The sequence below is a fragment of the Carassius auratus genome, unplaced genomic scaffold (genome assembly GCF_003368295.1).
Source record: "Carassius auratus strain Wakin unplaced genomic scaffold, ASM336829v1 scaf_tig00214963, whole genome shotgun sequence".
Classification (NCBI taxonomy): domain Eukaryota; kingdom Metazoa; phylum Chordata; class Actinopteri; order Cypriniformes; family Cyprinidae; genus Carassius; species Carassius auratus.
Window position 1 is genome coordinate 463848 of NW_020527884.1, and position 18871 is coordinate 482718.

At 35.9% G+C, this 18871-nt stretch overlaps 1 protein-coding gene across 2 annotated transcripts; it reads right to left on the reverse strand.

Moving 5' to 3' along the window:
* Positions 1 to 2261: 2261 nt before the first annotated feature.
* Positions 2262 to 18126, reverse strand: LOC113093306 (uncharacterized). 2 transcript variants are annotated; one of them, XM_026259106.1, is made up of 5 exons: positions 18067 to 18126; positions 10142 to 10242; positions 8214 to 9904; positions 8062 to 8083; positions 2262 to 5418 (listed from the first exon to the last, which is right to left on the reverse strand). In XM_026259106.1, the coding sequence occupies exons 2-5, from the start codon at positions 10239 to 10241 to the stop codon at positions 4097 to 4099; spliced, it is 3135 nt and encodes a 1044-aa protein (XP_026114891.1). In that variant the 5' UTR covers position 10242; positions 18067 to 18126; the 3' UTR covers positions 2262 to 4096. The 2 variants fall into 2 exon arrangements, with proteins under 2 accessions (XP_026114891.1, XP_026114892.1); XM_026259107.1 differs by lacking the exon at positions 18067 to 18126 and adding an exon at positions 15881 to 15934.
* Between the last annotated feature and the right edge of the window lie 745 nt (positions 18127 to 18871).

Here is an 18871-nt window from a genome sequence, read left to right on the forward strand (position 1 = left end):
TCTCAGTGTGGAAAGTCTTTGTCATCTTGAGAATCACATGTTTAAAGTGCTCATTGAATGCCCATTTTCTACAAGTTTTATGATTCTTTAGGGTCTTAAAGGGGTCATAAGATGCTATTTTCAAACTTTCTCTTTGAAGTGTTAGAAGCTCTTGGTGCATATTTAAGACCTGTTAAGTTGCTAAGACTAAAGTTTCAAATCCAAAGAGATATCCTTTATAAAAGTTAAGGGTCAACCACACTCCTCTGAATCATCTCGTTCCAAAGCCAAGTATTCTGGTGAGTGCTGTGCATTTTATGGAGGATGAGGACTTTCCTGAACCAGTAGCTTCCAGTGTGTCTGTGGCAAAACAGATGTTTCTATAAAGTACGGCAGTTCAAACTTTGCAAGACGGTCTGGCGCTTCTGACTCGCAGCCTGTAGGTACTTTTTTTTTTAAATAATTAATTTCCCACTAATTATTCAAACGCTAATTTTGAGCAGTAGAGTAGGCTTGTTTTTTTATTGTTTCTCAGATCACAAATGCAGACATGGTTTTATGTTAATGCAGTGTGATACGCAACGTGTAAAAAGACACAAGTCATTATAATTATTAATTGTGTCCCACTGGATGCAACAAATGCCTCGATGATAATGGGTTTTATTTTATTTGTTTTGTCTCTTCTAGTGATTAGCGCTGGCTAACTGGGTCAAGGACTCCTCTCTGTGCCAATCATAACAGGCACGGCCAGCTGACCAATCAGTGAAGTGTAGGCTTGTGGAAGGGAGGCGTTTGCTCCGAACTTGCTTGGAAGGAATTGTTTAGAAATCATTGGCAAATGTCTCTAATACTGAATGTATATTTTGAGAAAATTACGATGTTTTCTTGCCTTAGATACATTTAATCCTGTTGTAGGGGACTCCTACACAATATTAGGACACTTTAACCTGTTAGCCAGCATCCCGACGCGGGTGTCCTCAACACCCCTCAACTCGCACGTGGTAATGTTTATGAATAGATGAAATGAAACAGGACAAATTTAATCTTGACAAACTATATATCATTATTAGGCTTGGGTACCGAGTATCGAGTATTGATTGGAACCGGAAGTATTGGCATAACCGAGCGAGTCAAACATGGATAGCATGCGTCGGCGGTTCTAAGGGGGGCAGGGTTTCATATTTTATTGAAGCACCCCTGGGCACCGCCATTGGCTAGCGGACCCCCACCTGCTGTTAGCATTCCATTGACTCCAATTCTGTTTAGGAAAGTGAAATCTCTGCAACATGCAACATTTGTTTCAAGATTGTTTCTTCTCGGAGGTGCTTTATCATGTTCAACGTGCACCCTCCTATGCACTTCGAACATGATAAAGCACCTCCGAGTTCATGGAGTAGAAATAAATATGTGCCGGGGGAGTACTCTGGGTTTTGGGCCACATCCCGAGCTCGGAGCCCTACACCCGGACAGCACGCCAAATACGCATAACATTACTGAATTAATATATGTAGATGTGAACTCATGAACAAGACTTTATTAATTACATTTTAAGCTGTTCTAACACACACAAAACTGTTTCTTTTGGAAAAGGGTTAATTCTAAACGCAGAGTAAACAATCAAATCATGAAATATGGCAGTATTTGATATTCAGCAAACCAGCATCAGATCAAAAGAAACATCAGTTTCTTTGTTCTAACACATTTGTGAAAATTAGAAGGTCACACTTGCACTTGCACATGTTGAAAGAGTCCTGATGAAACTTGTTGAGGCTTCAGTTGATCTTAAATGATGTTTAAAATGCACTGAGAAGATCAGTTTGATGCAGAAAGTCTTTGATGAGTGGAAAGATGAGGCCACAGACTTAGAGATCCTTCAAAGACTTCTCTCTCTTCATCATCTTCACATCAGAATTATCTTTCTTTCTTTCTTGCTTTCTTAACTCATGCTATTTTAAGAATTGTCATGATTGAAATGTATTTATTTTCAATACTCAATGTTTAGATTTAGTTAGTTACTTTCATGTTTTTGTCTGTCCGTGAAGACTATGTAGATTTAGCGGAAGTAAAACTACATAATCTTAAAACAGCATTTTAAAACAATCTGATATTTGTGATGCATAACATATTTAATTAATTTAGTATGGCATAAATCAATATAAGTATGACATAAATCAGTTTTTTAGGGTGTGTTTACATGAAAATGACTAAAAAGTGTGTATTATATTGGAAGGACAATAGCTGACAATGTCACTTTGAAAAGAAACACTGCACACTTTTGCACATGCATTTTATTCATTTATTTATGTATTTATGTACAGAGCACTTGTATACTATAAACGTAATATGCATACACATGACGTGATCATTTTCACAAATATGTTTCATTGTAGAAAATATTGCTATTGTTTTGAAAAACTTGCACTTTGAAACATGTTAACATGTCAGAAATTCATGCAGAACATTTAACAACAAAATCAAAAGTTATAGTATAATTATAGATAAGAATATATATATATATATATATATATATATATATATATATAGAGAGAGAGAGAGAGAGAGAGAGAGAGAGAGAGAGAGAGAGAGAGAGAGAGAGAGTAAAGATAAGCGGTTTAAAAAGTAACTAAGTACAGTGCCTTATCGTTTAAATGAACACATTCCCACCATTATGTCCCACCACCATAATTCTATCATGATTTACAGTTTTCTTCTCTGAACCTTAGAACTGATGGGTATTTCAGTTATTTTTTTCTGTTTGATGAGATTGCACCATTAAAAAACAAGGAATCAAAAACTCAATCGAAGGATGAAAAGTAAAATCCATATTTTTAGGTAAATTTGCAGAAGAGAGTGAAAATGGAAGAATGATCATTTGAAATTTTAAAAGAAACCTTGGCAAGTTTTCAGTGAAGCAAAATAGTTTGATAACATAATTAATTAAAATAAAAAAGCCAAATATTTTATTTAGTACAATTAATAAAGTGATTTTTAATTTATTTTCTATTAATTGCCTAGAGGTATTTATTTATTTTTTTTAGCAAATAACGTTGATGATCTTCTGTCACAGATTACCCCACGTACATCTTTATGTTCAGAGTTAAATCATAGGAGTTCATTAATAGTTTTGAGCATATTTCTTTCTATCACAGTTTAAGCATGAACGCACACTTGACCAGCAATTCTGATTCTGGAAAGGTACAGCAGTTATCCTAATTTTACTCAATGTAACAGGTGCATTTGATACCGTTATGTCATATAATCAATTTCAGTTTGCTTTGGAGATTTCTGCATTGAGTTTAAGGTTCATGGGATTGTTTTTAAAGCGTTGCATGACATCTCCCCAAAATATGTTGTTGACCTTTTGATTCCTTATTAAAATAGAAGAAATATGAGATCTTTGAGTCCGATGATTCTTCATGTTCCTAAAACTAGATTCAAATTAAAGAGTAAATAGGGAGTTCTCGTTGGCTGTCCTCTTCTAATGCACATCAAATCTTCTCCATCTGTGGATGCTTTTAAGTCTAGATTAAAATCACACATTATAAGTAGAACTGATTAATGATCAGGACCGATTTTTTTTGTCAGACTGTATGTAATTGTTTTGTCATTAATGATGTTGGAAAGCACTTTGATCAAATGCAGTTGTTTTAAATGTTTTTTAGAAATCAAATTCGTATTTTATTGATTTGTATTATATTTCATTTCCTGCTTATTATTTTTCCGGAATTTAATCCTTTACATTATTGAACAGGAACCTTGAATTAAAGGATCTTTCTCTTTTTCTTATTTCAGGTTTGTAATCCTTCCAATCATCTAGAAGCGCTCTTCCTGTGGAAACCTTACTGATGATCTCTGCCTTCTCCCTGACTTCTCTTAAAGACCGAATGCGATCTTGAAATCCAGGCTTAGCCTCTTGTTTCTCAGACTCAATCATCAGATCAATGTAGTCGGGGGTCGACAGAGGATTGGGTTTGAGGGCGATTTCCTGAAGACGCTCCAAGGACTTTTGAGATTTCTCTATTAGTTCAGTCACAATATCCTGGACAACCTGAAACTCCTTTTCAAGCTCTTCCAAGATCTTTTCTTTTGACATGACCTGTCCATGCGCATCCTCAAATCACTTTTTTAAATCCTGATAAGTTTCCTTTCTCTTTTCTGTGACATAATCCCATTTGTACTTCTGATTAAAGTGCACATTCCAGACACACTTTCCTGGACAGACAGTGCACTTTCCATCTTTAAAAACTATGCACTTATATTTATCACCGTCATTTGCATATTCACATTTATCATAACATGTGAAGTGACATTTTTGGCAGTTGGTTAAGTAGTAGCTAGTTTTGTTTTCAATCTGTTTTGGGACAGTTACTTCTAATTCAAATTCAAAATCCTTGTTTGCATCCATCTCAGCCTTGTGCTGCTCCAAAGCAGCTCTTCTCTTCTTGATTTCATCCAGTTTTTTCAGACCAGCAATGATATGGGGCTGGAGACCCTGCAAATACACTTCTAGCTGCTGACGCTCTTTTAATACCTTCTGTGTGAGAGACAGGCTCTGGGTTTTCATTGTTATAAGGGATGTGAAGAATTTCTTCATGCTGGAAAAACCCAACTTCCAGAACATTTCATCAAAGTTGTCACAGTCAGACTCCTCGTCATCTGCAGATCTGTTATTGGGGGAAAACAGAGCAGAGTTGTTGAACTTGAAGTGTAGAGGATCTCCAGACTCAGTGGTAGAGCAGGGCACATCAGCGACTTTGATGGCCTCGAGAACAGGAGGTCTTTTCCCATCTGCAAAGGTGACCAGCACAAGGATGTTCTGAGCAATGTCCTTCCCAAATATGGAAAGAATGGAGTCAAAGATATAGTTCTGTGTGTCTGTTAGACGGGCAAATGAAGTCTGCACTACAAAACACACAGCATCAATGCAGTCGATCCCTCCATGTGCAGAGAAGAACTCCTGAATCTGTGCTGTGATTTTCTGGTCATGTGAGATTCCTCTGGTGTCACCAAAGCCTGGTGTGTCCACAATGGTCAAAGAATATGGGACCCGGAAACCATCCATATAATTAATCTGGTATGCTGTGATCTCTGATGTCTGACTTTCAGCCTGAGATTTCTGCTTTCCTTCATCTATCAGCACAAACCGGAAGTCATCTTCCCACTCCACTCCCATAATGTAGTTGATCATGCTGTTAATCAGAGTGGTTTTTCCTGCACCTGTGGCTCCGATCATTATAATGGTCTTGTTCTCTTTTGTGATGTTTTTCCCAAATGTGCTTCTTCTGCAGAATCCATCACTGTTCTGCCATGTTTCATCTAGATTGAGTTTAAACAAGGGTAGGTTTTCATTGCTTCCACCTTCTATTTTTCTGCTCAAGTTGTTCTTTATATCATGTGCAACCCCAGGTCTAGTTGTCATTTTCTGTCCTTTCTCCATCTCTGGTTATAGGAAAAGGAAACAAATTAATTGGTATCTTTATGTGCAACCCTGTGCAAAATCATTCAAATGTCAAATGAATTAAAACTGTATCAGTTGTAACTGAATAATTTCTAACTTGACAGGTAATGTAGTGCAACAAAAGTTTCTATTGTTGTTTCAAAGCCATTTGCTGCTGTAAGTTTGCTCTTGTTCAATGAAGCTTAATTATGTGCCTTTTAAATAGTTTTTAGAGATCCTTGTTTCTCCTTTTGGGTTTTTCCTTTGTATAATTTTTGGTCTGGATATTCTTGTGTTTTTGGTTTTCTTGGGAAAAGGGATTTTTTTTTTTTACCCTTTTTCCTTTTTTAAATAAATTATTTTGATTTCAACCTAAAATATTGTCTGACTATTGGGTTCAACATCCTTCTGTGGCTCAGTGGAGGCAAGGAAACCTTTTGTGCCAAGCTAGTTATAGCAGGATTGATTCTGATTGGCTGTCAATGTTTTTATATTTCATCATTTTGAAAAAATCCTTCTGAAAATGATGCAAATGATGTAAATGCATGTACAGCCGTCTGATCAGCATTAAATTATAAACAGGCCTAATACATCTAAAAGCAGCTTCTATCTCTGAAGGCTTAATTAATACTGATTTATATTGTTATATTACATGTATTCTAATTTAACATTATCATTTAAGAAGTTAACATTAAGAATGACAGAATGCCTAATATGATTAAATGGTTTATACATCTTTTTTTTGCCCCTAATAGGAAAGAAAATTTCTGACAATGATAGAATCATCTCTGGTTTATTTCTAGTAAGCGAGAGCAGGTTTGAAGTAAATTCGTGAGATAAATGGATATTTCATTTGTCAGATTTCAATATTAAATGAAAAAATGACTGAGATATATGCTAATTCATAATAAAGATGACAGTCTTCTTTAGGCTATTCATTTATCTTATGTGACAATTAAGAATCAAAAAATTCTGCTGGCAGAATTTGGAAGAATATGAATCATTAAAGAACTTAGCACAAAAATCTGTAATTATCTTAAAGTCATTAGTTATTTCCCTATCAATACATAGTTGCTGAATGTAATTTTCCACTTGCAGCCTTTCCAACCTAAAGGAATTAGGCAGCAGAATTCAGCTCACCGTCCTCCAGCCAATTCTGACCAGATCTGACTTTAAAGCCATGGATTTACAGTAGGCCTACTGAGCATAATTAAATTTTAACCCTGATACTACATCAGTAATTAATATCTGAAGAATGGCACACAGCAATAGATTAGCTGATGGTAAGGATTAGACATAACACAAGGAATAAATTAATTTGATTTATTTGTACAGATTGCAATGTAACTAAAAATAATGTAAATATGTAACTTTGTTTGTTTGTTTGCATGTTTGTTTACATGTGCACTAGAACTGGTTGTAAGTGTGTATTGCTAGATCTTAAATTTCAACATAGAGCTGTGCAATAAAGCTGCTCTATTCTATAAATTTACTATAATGAAAGTGTCATATATTTAACTGTTACATTAACTGTCAGGTAAAATACTATTACAAACATTATTACAGTATGTCAACCATTGCCTTTTTAATTACATTGTTACCTTGAAAATTGTTATATTGCGAAGCTAAATATATTTTACATGCAGTAATGCACATGTATCTTCAAGAAATATCTAAAAACACATCTCTTCCATCTTTCTTTGACCCTCAAACTCTATCACTGTCTTTTCTAATTATATTTTATCTATTTTTATTAATTTTTTATAAAAAAAATAAAACTTGACCTTCTGTCACTTGCAGTGTTCATTTGTTTTCTAACTGCTTGTTTTTCATATATATATATATATATATATATATATATATATATATATATATATATATATATATATGTATATATATATATATATATATATATATATATATATATATATAATTATTTAATAATTAATTATCTACTTAAAATTTCCACCATACCAAAACAAGGGTTTAGCGGTATTTCAAAGGACATTTAAACCATCTCTGATTTTTCTTATATCATGTTATACTGTTGTTGGACAGAACTATCCATGTGGTCACAAAAAAAAATCGTATTTATATTTTTTTTATCCCCTGCGATGAAGTCGCAGAAGTGAGCACATAATGGAAAGCCTCTACAGTATTCTAATGTTCCAGATATAACTGTTTGTGTCCTGCTTTAACACTGGGTTTTGTTATAGGCCTAAACCATAAATATTTGACTGAAACTTGTTTAATATCTGTTTGTGTGTACTTTTAACTTTTCAAACCTCATATTTTCTATGATAGTGCTGAGAAAACACTGTGCTTAGCGAGTCACCCATCATGTGTTGGTAGAGGCGTGTACCACACATTGCTTTGCCGATTGAGAAACGTGATTGGTAACGGTTTGCCAGAATAAACCCTGACCATCGTCCCAGTTCACCTCCCCTCCCTATTATCTATCGCTGAACAGGTGACTGATATTCCCATTGCCACGTAATCCCGTTACACTTTACCATGATCATATGACATCAATATAACATTAACTCTTTCTGTCTACCACACATATTTATGGCATTTAGCAGGTGAAGACTTGTGTGATATAAGATGTGATTAAATATCAGGTAAACATAAAGTATATGACTCACCTGCACTGCTCCTCATATCGCTCTGAAAAACACATTTGATACTGATCAAAAACCGTCCTGACACAAACAGTAAGAGAAGTTATGTATAAAGTGCTCATGACACTATCTGATAAGGCTGCTGGCTGCAAACTGTAAACTGTATTTGTTCATACCTGTGTGTTGACTGTGATCACGTCACTCTCTCTGGTGTAGTTGAGTTTCCCCAGCGCTGCACACTTGATCTCATACTCAGCTCTTGATCTCAGATCAGTCAGAGTAACTGTGTGTTGATCCTTCAGCACAGCTTCAGATCTCCAGACTGAGTCCTGCTTCACTTTATACAGTAATCTGAGCTCCACTGTAGCAGGACATGATGGAGGAACCACCTTCAGGACCACACTCTGACCTTTGACCTCTAAAGTGACTGGACAGACTGGTTTGGATGGAGGAGTAAAGCACACAGCTTCATCACTTTCACTTTCATACAGCAGAATACAGGAACCAGGATTATTCACCATTTCTTTGGAGGATATGATAAACTTTGCAGGTTTACAGTCCTTTGAATCAATTAAGCTCTTAAATATCTCCAAGTTTCTCCTCATGGTCTTCTGGATCTTGGCAGTGAGCCAAGACTTTTGCTTGATATCAGGGCTTATCTCTACCTTTTCTTCTTTTGTTGAAGAACTCAGATAGATCTTTTGTTTCTGAAGGATGATGTCTGAGCAGTCCAGAGATGTGAACGTGTAACTGACCAGATTCCCGACCTCCAGATCCATCATGATGGCATCTATGTTGTCTTCCACCTGTGCACCGTAATCCTCCAGCTGTCTGAGGACTGATTTAATGATCTCAGACTCTCTTTCTCTCTCCTTCAGCCATTCTGTGAGGTCTCTATCATTGAATGGAGATTCTTCGTGTTCTTGAAGAAGATCATTCAGTGTTGTTTCATTCATCACGTCTCCACGGATGTTTGGCAGCACAGAGCAGAGCTTCTTCATGAGTCTCAACTTGTACTTGTAGCAGTTCTGCTTCATTTGCTGTATTTTATCATGAAATGCAGCAAAAGCCGCAGCAGGAGAGTCTTCCAGAAGATCACTGCATTTCATCTCAGCTGTATTTAAACTCTCAATCACTGATTCAGTTTCTTGGATTAGATCCATGCTGATGTCTTTCTGAAGTTTTGAAGCTCTTGAGTGAAGTTTGTGAAGAGGATAAAGCCAAACTCTCAGAGGAACCGCCAGCTTTTGGTTATCTTTCAGAAGATTTGGAAGATCAGCAAAAACCTTCATCGCATCTTCAAAAGTGGTTGGGTTAGACGGCAGCTGGAAGTCACCATAAAACGTACAAGTGAAGTTTTTGAATTCAGTATTCTCGATGTCATTCATGTCCAGGTCAGCATTTGCATTTGCATTTGCAGAAATGATATCCATCAGTTTCTCCACAGCCATTTTAACTTCTCCTTTTACTGTTCTTTTCTCCTCATCTGAAGAAACTTGTCTGTCAAACACAAAGCAGGCATCTGCTCCATACAGTATTCCTGTTACTACATGTGTGGCATTATCATCATCAGGAATGTTTTCAGGAGGCAGCTGATTCACGGTCAGTTCTTTAAACTCGCAGGTTGAATGATAATGTAGCGTCAGTCTCTGCTGGATGAAAGACGTCTTGGTGTCTTTGAGATACTTTGCTGCTCCACTAACCTGGACGAGTCCACCTAAAACACTCAGGTTCAGTGCTCCTTCAATATTTAGTAACTTAGATTTGTCTTTAATGGAGTCTGAAGCTGTGACAGTGAAATTTGTATTAATCTGGGGACGAGCACAAATATTCTGCTCCATCTGTTCTTTATTCCAAAATCTGATTCCTGTGGGAGGAAAAAGTGTTTTAACTAAACAGCTGTATAAATAAAATCTTTTATTCCATGTGCACATTTATTTTTTCACACTCACAGAGTTTTGACATATTCCTTCTCCATTTCAAAGTGTCTTTTATGGGGTTATTAGTTTAGATTGTTATTTTTATTAGATTATGCACTTGTATTAAATAGATGGTAGTGTTATTATCTTCTTTAAGCATCTCTGTGTAAAGGCTGTGTTGGTACCTGCTATTAACTCATCTTTTCTGCAGTCGTACAGCATGCCGAGCTGGAACGGTCTCCCAAGAGCAGCTGTCTCAATCAGATTCACTCCCACTGACTCCATACTACACACAATCAGATCAGAAAACAGGAGTTAGTGAGGTTACAGTTAATGTGAAGTTGCACATAATGTATTAAAAGAGAATGAAGAAAGAATAAAGATGGGTTTGTACCGGGTCAGTTCTAGACCCTTTTTAGGATAGTAGTCATTTATAAAGGTTTTATTCATTTTTGACATGTCTGCTACTCCGCATTAATGAGGTTAGTAAATATTTCATGACACTGTCATGCGAAGAATGCAAAAGTTTTTGTCAAAAAGTTTGTTAAAGACACTCTTTGTCTTTATCTTGTGAATATTGCTTTATTAACGCCTGCATTCATTCTTTAACTGCAGCATGATTGTTTGTTCTACTCATATGTGATTGATTGTTTTTATATTTATGCTGCCAACATTCTTCAATACACAGCCACAACACTAGATGATGTTATCAGCAACTGTAGCAAGGCTATCACCTAATGATGCGTGGGTTGTTTCATAACCCGCGGGTTGAGGCATGTAAAGAAATTGGCACTTTATTTGTGGGGCAGGTCATTAAAAATCAAAATAACAAAAAGATCAATGTGTGTTGCGTGCAATTCCCTATAGCCTATATTAAATACTATATCGGATACATTGTATTTACGAGGTAAATGCACATCAATGCCACCACAAAGTCGTAATTACGAGTGGGAAACTCTGAATTTTCTTTAAGCTCTGAGTTTATGAGTTGGGGGTGTGTCAATGAGAAACATGACAGAAACTATGGCTTGATGGATATAACGTCTGTTGTTGACAGCATTTTTTTGTTGAAACTGATAGACAGGATTGCAATATTACAATTAACATTTACAATTAATATGTTTTATGCAATTCAAATTAAAGTGGCTTTATAAATTATAAAAAAATCTGAATAAAAAGCGCAAAATCACACCTGACCTGAAAATTCTTTGCTATTCTTTTTCTATAAGCAGTTAACAAAACCTGTTGTATTTTCTTGTAATTTATTAAAAGAACATTCACCACCATCTTGTGCCAACTAAACTGACTTGAGTGCACACGACTTCTTAACTATAACTTGTCAACTCCGAAGTACGAACTTCCCAGGAGGACTTGAATGCAGCATTAGAAATTTTGTTAGCTGTTTGGATGATTTGTAAATAACAGTTTTGCCTATATATATTGTGTACTTGGATTGATATAGCATATATATTTTAACATGGGGAGTCTATGGGATTGAGATGTGTATAAACGGAAGGTCGGAGTCAGCTCCAAGTGGGCTGTACAAACCTCCAGAGTCTTTTGATTGGTTTATTTAATGTCATGGTGGTAATGCACGCTGCAAATCCAGCTTCATACTACTCTGCGAATTGCCAAAACAGAAGTCGACAACATTCCATAGGCTTTTCAGCCCAAAGAAAGACGAGTTTGAAGGGGCAAGTTTGTTAAACAGTTTTTAGACATGTACAACATATTACAAGTCGTGAAAAACTATCTTGGAGGTTGATGTTTTAGTCTTGACGTAGTTAAATCGTGATCACGAGCTCATTGCATTCAAGCTTGAAAATGGGAGGACATTCATGTGTAATTTTTACCTTGGAAACTTGTATTTATGATTATTCGTAAGCACGTGAAGACAGCATTAGTAGTACAGATAAATTACATCTTTATTGTGTCTTACTCTTTTGTGTGAAATATTTCTGCAAAACATATCTAGGATGTACGCTGCAGATTATGGACACTGAAGACCATAAGCAGGTATTGTAACTAATGTTACTTAAAATATGTATGTATTTTTATTATAATTGCACTGGTATTTAAATGATAAATTCAAACTTTTAATATATTTGGTACAGTGTTCCATAAGAATGAGTCTTAGTTAAAACTCCTAACTGATTATGCTTGACTGTAACAAAGCTGGTCATCATTTTAAAACATTACATATCAACAGTATAGAAAGGTGTAGAAATTATTTTGTCATTGTGGAAAAAACAAATAAACAAAAAAATTATGTGTAAACTTTGTGTTACAGAAAGTTCAAGTCTGTGTGGGCAGAAGTTACATTTAAGTGACCTGGTGACCTCTATGCAAACCCAAAGGATCACTTTCCTGTAAGGTTTTTTTTTTTTGACTAAAGTATGTGTTGTGTGGATAAATTATTTTCATACTTTAAAAGTGGACATTTGCAACAGTGATGTGATTGCAAATTGATTTTTGTGTTCCTCTGAATATTAAAGAATGAACTGTATGTTGTTCTGGGAGAGAAGTTTGACTTCACTGAAGTAATTAATTTATTTATTTTTAAATAAAGATTTTGTAGCTGTATACATTTTCAATTCAATATAATACTAATTTACTCCTTTTTATTTACACAGATGAACATGAAGAACTTAAGAAGATGGAGGTGTGTCATCCAGCTTGATAAATTCTCTTTAGAGTAAGTGATTTGATAAACACCACGAGTGTGAAAGAGATTTTTTTTTAAAACTTTTTTTTCTTAATTATTCAGATATTTCATTATTTATATTTAATTTTGTCTTATTTTTTTGCACAGTCTAAAAAGAGTATGCCAGACCTTCATTTCATTGCTTGTTGTTTGTCATATAACTTGTACATAATAAAATCAGTTTATTCATGTTCAACTATAAATATTTCAGATCAATATCTATCTATCTATCTATCTATCTATCTATCTATCTATCTATCTATCTATCTATCTATCTATCTATCTATCTTTACAGAGAGAGATAGAGGGAGAGAGAGAGATTTGGTCAATGGTAACATGTAAATGTTAAAACTACAATTAAATGAAAACTACCATTTAAAATTGTACAGCTCCAATAAAAATGCATTTGTGGATATGAAAAAAAAAACTCTACAAATTTATGTAGCCTCCTCTTTTAGAGATGCCATTTGTGTCCCAGATAGCAAGGTGACACTGATTCAATGTTGAAATTCCATCAGAATCATCATTTTGCTTGAGGTCGAAAATTCAGTGCTAAATTACATTGGATAAATGTTAACAATTCGGTGCTTTTCAATGTTGAAAAGACAGATATTGAATTAATGTTAGTTTCTGGCCTGTATTTCCCCCGTGGTGGAATTTAGACTGACAATCCCTCATTCAACTCTCTAAAATGCTAATAAATTTGGTACATTTTTGTGAAATGTATTTACCTAATGATCCTTCCTTTCAATTTTCATGTATTTATTTTGTATGAGTTGTTCACAAAAACTTGATAATTTAGGGTTGTACTTTATTTGTTTAAGTTTTGGGGAAAAGAGTTTTATATTAAGTTTACGTTGTGACGTGTTCAGCCCGCGCTGCGTCCTCAGAAAGCAATGAGCCAAGATGAGCATGCTGACGAGAGGTGAGCAGTTCGGTGACACACTGGCTGCGTGGCGTCTCTGCTGCGTGTCAGGAGCGTGGCGGCTGCCTCGCGTTTTCTCTGTCTTTACACACCAGAATCGTGCCTGACGCGGCGCCGGCGCGCTGCTGCTGCTGTAGGTGACATAGAGGGAGGCCGCCGACAGACTATAGAGATCGCTAATGTGTCGTCATCATGACGTATTCCCAGTGGTGAACGCAAAGCATTTTGGGAATCCGCGGCACAAACATTAGGCGCCAGACTCCTTTGCATGGAGGGAAGAACTGAGTGTTAAAGATCCCGTCTACCTGCTGTGTTATAAACTGAAATAGTCGTTCTCACGAAAGAAGTGGCATAAAGCTTAAGAACGGAATATCCTTTTATCGTTTTCCAGCGTGGAAAAATAATAGTACAAGCCATGTTTCAGAGGTGACAAAAAGGCGACGAATGGCATGGATAGCAGCGGTAAAGAGGCCAAGATTACCTTCGATAACACTCCACCACACATGATGGTGTGTGTTCAAAACATTTTCACAAAGGTAAGTTACAATTACTCTCTGTAATGTTAACTGTTAACTAGCATGACATGGCTAGAAAATGAGCTTAAGTTACCAATGTACTAAAGCATAACGTTAATCAGTTTGAAATGTTGTACATCTTGGCAACATTGCAATTTATTTGGTGACTGGGTTTGCAGGCAAACCTGCCTATGAAATGTTGGAGTGTGATCCTGCTTTGATTACAGGAATAAAATAGTTTAAAATTATATATATATATTTAAATAAATGCAGCCTTGGTGAGCAGAAGATGCTCCTTTTAAAAACATTTAAAAAATCTTACTGACCCCAAACTTTTGAACGGTAGTGTATGTCGCCCCCTGTGTATAGGCTTATCTGGATTCCTTAGGAATAGAGGTTGTGATATGACACAATTGCTTTGTATTGTTGCTGTCAGACCCTACACCTGCACCTGAGATGGAAGATCCTCTGAATACACCTCCATCACCGGACACTGTCCACACTGGTCATGAGACTGAGCTCTAATATGTAAATGTTTTTTTTTGTTTTCCAAAAGATTTTGTAATGTCTATTCTCACATGTAATGTTTTTTAGCCGTGTCTGTAAATAAAATACACAAAGATTGAATTAAATTCTGCCTCCTTTATCTGTATTAAGGAAGAATTTTGCAAAATCAGTGTTCTATGGTTGCAAACACAATTACATAACTTAAATAGTAGTAACAACCAACTTAATTTCAGTTTCTTTACATTTTTAACAGTGTAAATAAATTTAGATTAATACATTAACATGTAAATACATTTAGATGGGAAGTTCGGATCATTTAACCGACTCGGACTTTTGTGTCTCGTTCAGCAAAATGAACAAATCTTTTTTCGAGTCATTTCGTTCATTCTGTTCATATTAGCAAAATGTAATTAAAATATTAAGTGCTACCTCCCCAAAACACTTACGCAAACGTTGATCACACTACAAACAATACAAAACTAAAATGCTATAAGATACAGAAAAAAATATTCATTCTTTACCTGGGTCTTCAGTCTGTGATTAGCTCACCTCACCTCTTATCTGACAAGAACTTGGTTTAAGTCATTGCTTAATCATGTGACAGACCCATACACAAAACTAACGCAGTCTTGAATCGGTAAAGAGAATTGATTAGTTCATCTCATGAGTCTTTCGGGTCTCGGGTCGAGTTTGACTCGTCCCTTAATCACGTGACAGACCTATACGCAATACCAACGCGGTCTTGAGCCGGAAAGAGAATTGATTAGTTCATCTCATGAGTCTTTCGGGTCTCGGGTCGAGTTTGACTCATTCCTTAATCACGTGACAGACCCATACGCTATTTCTGACATTTCTGTTACTGTGTTTTTGTAACTGTTTGTTGAGGATCTGTGGTTTGTTATTATTTTATAAATAAATAAAACCCTGTTATAAATAAAATATTGATTAATTTGTCTTTTTGACTGTCTATCGGTAAATAAACACTAGGCTATATAATAATCCAAGCTTACAATAAAATGTATTTATAGACTAGTTTGTTAATTTTTACTCCAATTTTGAGTTTGCTGGTATAATAATTGCTTTTCCTAGGCAGACTTGACATATTGGTGTAATACATGTATAAGAAGACATTCCGTTCATATTAGCAAAATGTAATTAAAATATTAAGTGCTACCTCCCCAACACATCTAGTACTTACGCAAACGTTGATCACACTACAAACAATACAAAACTAAAATGCTATAAGATACAGAAAAAAATATTCATTCTTTACCTGGGTCTTCAGTCTGTGATTAGCTCACCTCACCTCTTATCTGACAAGAAAGTAGTGATGGCCGATTCGTGAACGAATCGTTCAATTTAACCGGTTCTTCTTAGTGAACCGGTTGAACCAGTTCACCAAATCGAACTGAATCGTTTGAAACGGTTCACGTCTCCAATAAGCATTAATCCACAAATTACTTAAGCTGTTAACTTTTTTAACTTGACCTACACTCCCTCTGAGTCAGAATAAACCAATATCCCGGAGTAATTCATTTCCTCAAACAGTACACTGACTGAACTGCTGTGTAGAGAGAACTGAAGATGAACAACTAGCCGAGCCAGATAATGAACGAACACGCCCACTGCTGGAGCAGTTCTCGTTCTCGAGTCAAGAACCGGTTGCTCCGGTTTTCGGATCACCAGTACACTCAACCGAGAATCGTTTCTGTCGGACGCGTCCGATTTGAGAACCGATGAACTGATGATACTGCGCATGCGTGTAATTTTTTAAGTATTTTGTTAAACATCGGAACGTGTGATAAAATAACTATATTTTATTTTGATTATTATTTTTTTTTTTAGATGAATGTTTCCAATCTGTATATTGTATATAATGTATAGGCCAAATGGGTTTTCAGGGAAGTTGGACAATAATTAAGACTCTAAAGACTCTTATGTTTAATAGGAATAAGGGATGATTTATGAAATATCTGTACTGTATTTATAGTTAATGATGACACATTCACAAATTGAGATTGTAGTAAACAGAACATGAACACGAGTAGAGCAGCTGGTGATACTGAACTGCAGCACGTGCCGGTTAGAGCGATTCTCGTTCTCGAGTCAAGAACCGGTTGCATCGGTTTTTGGATCATCAGTACACTGAACCGAAAACCATTTCTTTCGGACACGTCCGATTCTAAAACCGAGGAGCTGATTATACTGCGCATGCGCGATTCAGCGTGAAGCCAACTGAATCACAGCATGTCTGAACCGAAGTGATTCTTTTGGTGATTGATTCTGATTCTGTGCTAATGTTATGAGTGCGGGTAATCCGAGGGCTTGGATGAAGGGCAATCTGGCGAAACGTAAATTCATTTAATAACAAATACATCGCAATGAATTATGTTTAGTGAGTGGATCATGGTTTCTGCGCTGATGACACCTAATTTATTTAATTTATATCTTCAAGACTTACATCCTCATATGCACATTATTGTTGTTACTGTATTTGGGTGTTGTTGCAAAACTCAAATGTAAACTTTTCATGATTATGAGGTTTTTAACTGACTAAAGTTATGATTACTGACTTTATATATTTGAATGTTTGATAGACGTGACGCCATTACGTCATAACCAATGACGTCATTACGTCGAGCGTAAAAGAACCGCTGAACCGTTTTTTTCAACCGGTTTATTGAATCGAACCGTCCGAAAGACCCAGTTTGTGGAAAAGAATCAAACTTCCCATCACTAACAAGAAATCTTCGGGTTTAAGTCATTCCTTAATCACGTGACAGACCCATACTCAAAACAAACGCAGTCTTGAATCGGAAAGAGAATTGATTAGTTCATCTCATGAGTCTTTCGGGTCTCGGGTCGAGTTTGACTCGTTCCTTAATCATGTGACAGACCCATACGCAATACCAACGCGGTCTTGAGCCGGAAAGAGAATTGATTAGTTCATCTCATGAGTCTTTCGGGTCTCGGGTCGAGTTTGACTCGTTCCTTAATCACATGACAGACCCATGCGCTATTTCTGACATTTCTGTCACTGTGTTTTTGTAACTGTTTGTTGAGGATCTGTGGTTTGTTATTATTTTATAAATAAATAAAACCCTGTTATAAATAAAATATTGATTAATTTGTCTTTTTGACTGTCTATCGGTAAATAAACACTAGGCTATATAATAATATAATAATCCAAGCTTACAATAAAATGTATTTATAGACTAGTTTGTTCATTTTTACTCCAATTTTGAGTTTGCTGGTATAATAATTGATTTTCCTAGGCAGACTTGACATATTGGTGTAATACATGTATAAGAAGACATTCCGTTCATATTAGCAAAATGTAATTAAAATATTAAGTGCTACCTCCCCAACACATCTAGGACTTACGCAAACGTTGATCACACTACAAACAATACAAAACTAAAATGCTATAAGATACAGAAAAAAATATTCATGCTTTACCTGTGTCTTCAGTCTGTGATTAGCTCACCTCACCTCTTATCTGACAAGAAAGAAGTGATGGCCGATTCGTGAACGAATCGTTCAATTTAACCGGTTCTTCTTAGTTAACCGGTTGAACCAGTTCACCAAATCGAACTGAATCGTTTGAAACGGTTCACGTCTCCAATAAGCATTAATCCACAAATTACTTAAGCTGTTAACTTTTTTAACGTGACTGACACTCCCTCTTAGTCAGAATAAACCAATATCCCGGAGTAATTCATTTACTCAAACAGTACACTGACTGAACTGCTGTGAAGAGAGAACTGAAGATGAACACCGAGCCGAGCCAGATAATGAACGAACACGCCCACTGCTGGAGCAGTTCTCGTTCTCGAGTCAAGAACCGGTTGCTCCTGTTTTCGGATCACCAGTACACTCAACCGAGAATCGTTTCTGTCGGACGCGTCCGATTTGAGAACCGATGAACTGATGATACTGCGCATGCGTGTAATTTTTTAAGTATTTTGTTAAACATCGGAACGTGTGATAAAATAACTATATTTTATTTTGATTATTATTATTTTTTTTTAGATGAATGTTTCCAATCTGTATATTGTATATAATGTATAGGCCAAATGGGTTTTCAGGGAAGTTGGACAATAATTAAGACTCTAAAGACTGTGTTTAATAGGAATAAGGGATGATTTATGAAATATCTGTACTGTATTTATAGTTAATGATGACACATTCACAAATTGAGATTGTAGTAAACAGAACATGAACACGAGTAGAGCAGCTGGTGATACTGAACTGCAGCACGTGC

Excerpts from the sequence above, each read along its gene's own strand:
- LOC113093306 (XM_026259106.1), bottom strand. The coding sequence starts at position 10,241 with ATGGAGTCAGTGGGAGTGAATCTGATTGAGACAGCTGCTCTTGGGAGA. Across the intron at positions 9,905-10,141 it reads AAAAGATGAGTTAATAGCAG|GAATCAGATTTTGGAATAAA; the intron begins GTACCAACACAG and ends TTCCTCCCACAG. Across the intron at positions 5,419-8,061 it reads CGATATGAGGAGCAGTGCAG|AGATGGAGAAAGGACAGAAA; the intron begins GTGAGTCATATA and ends TCCTATAACCAG.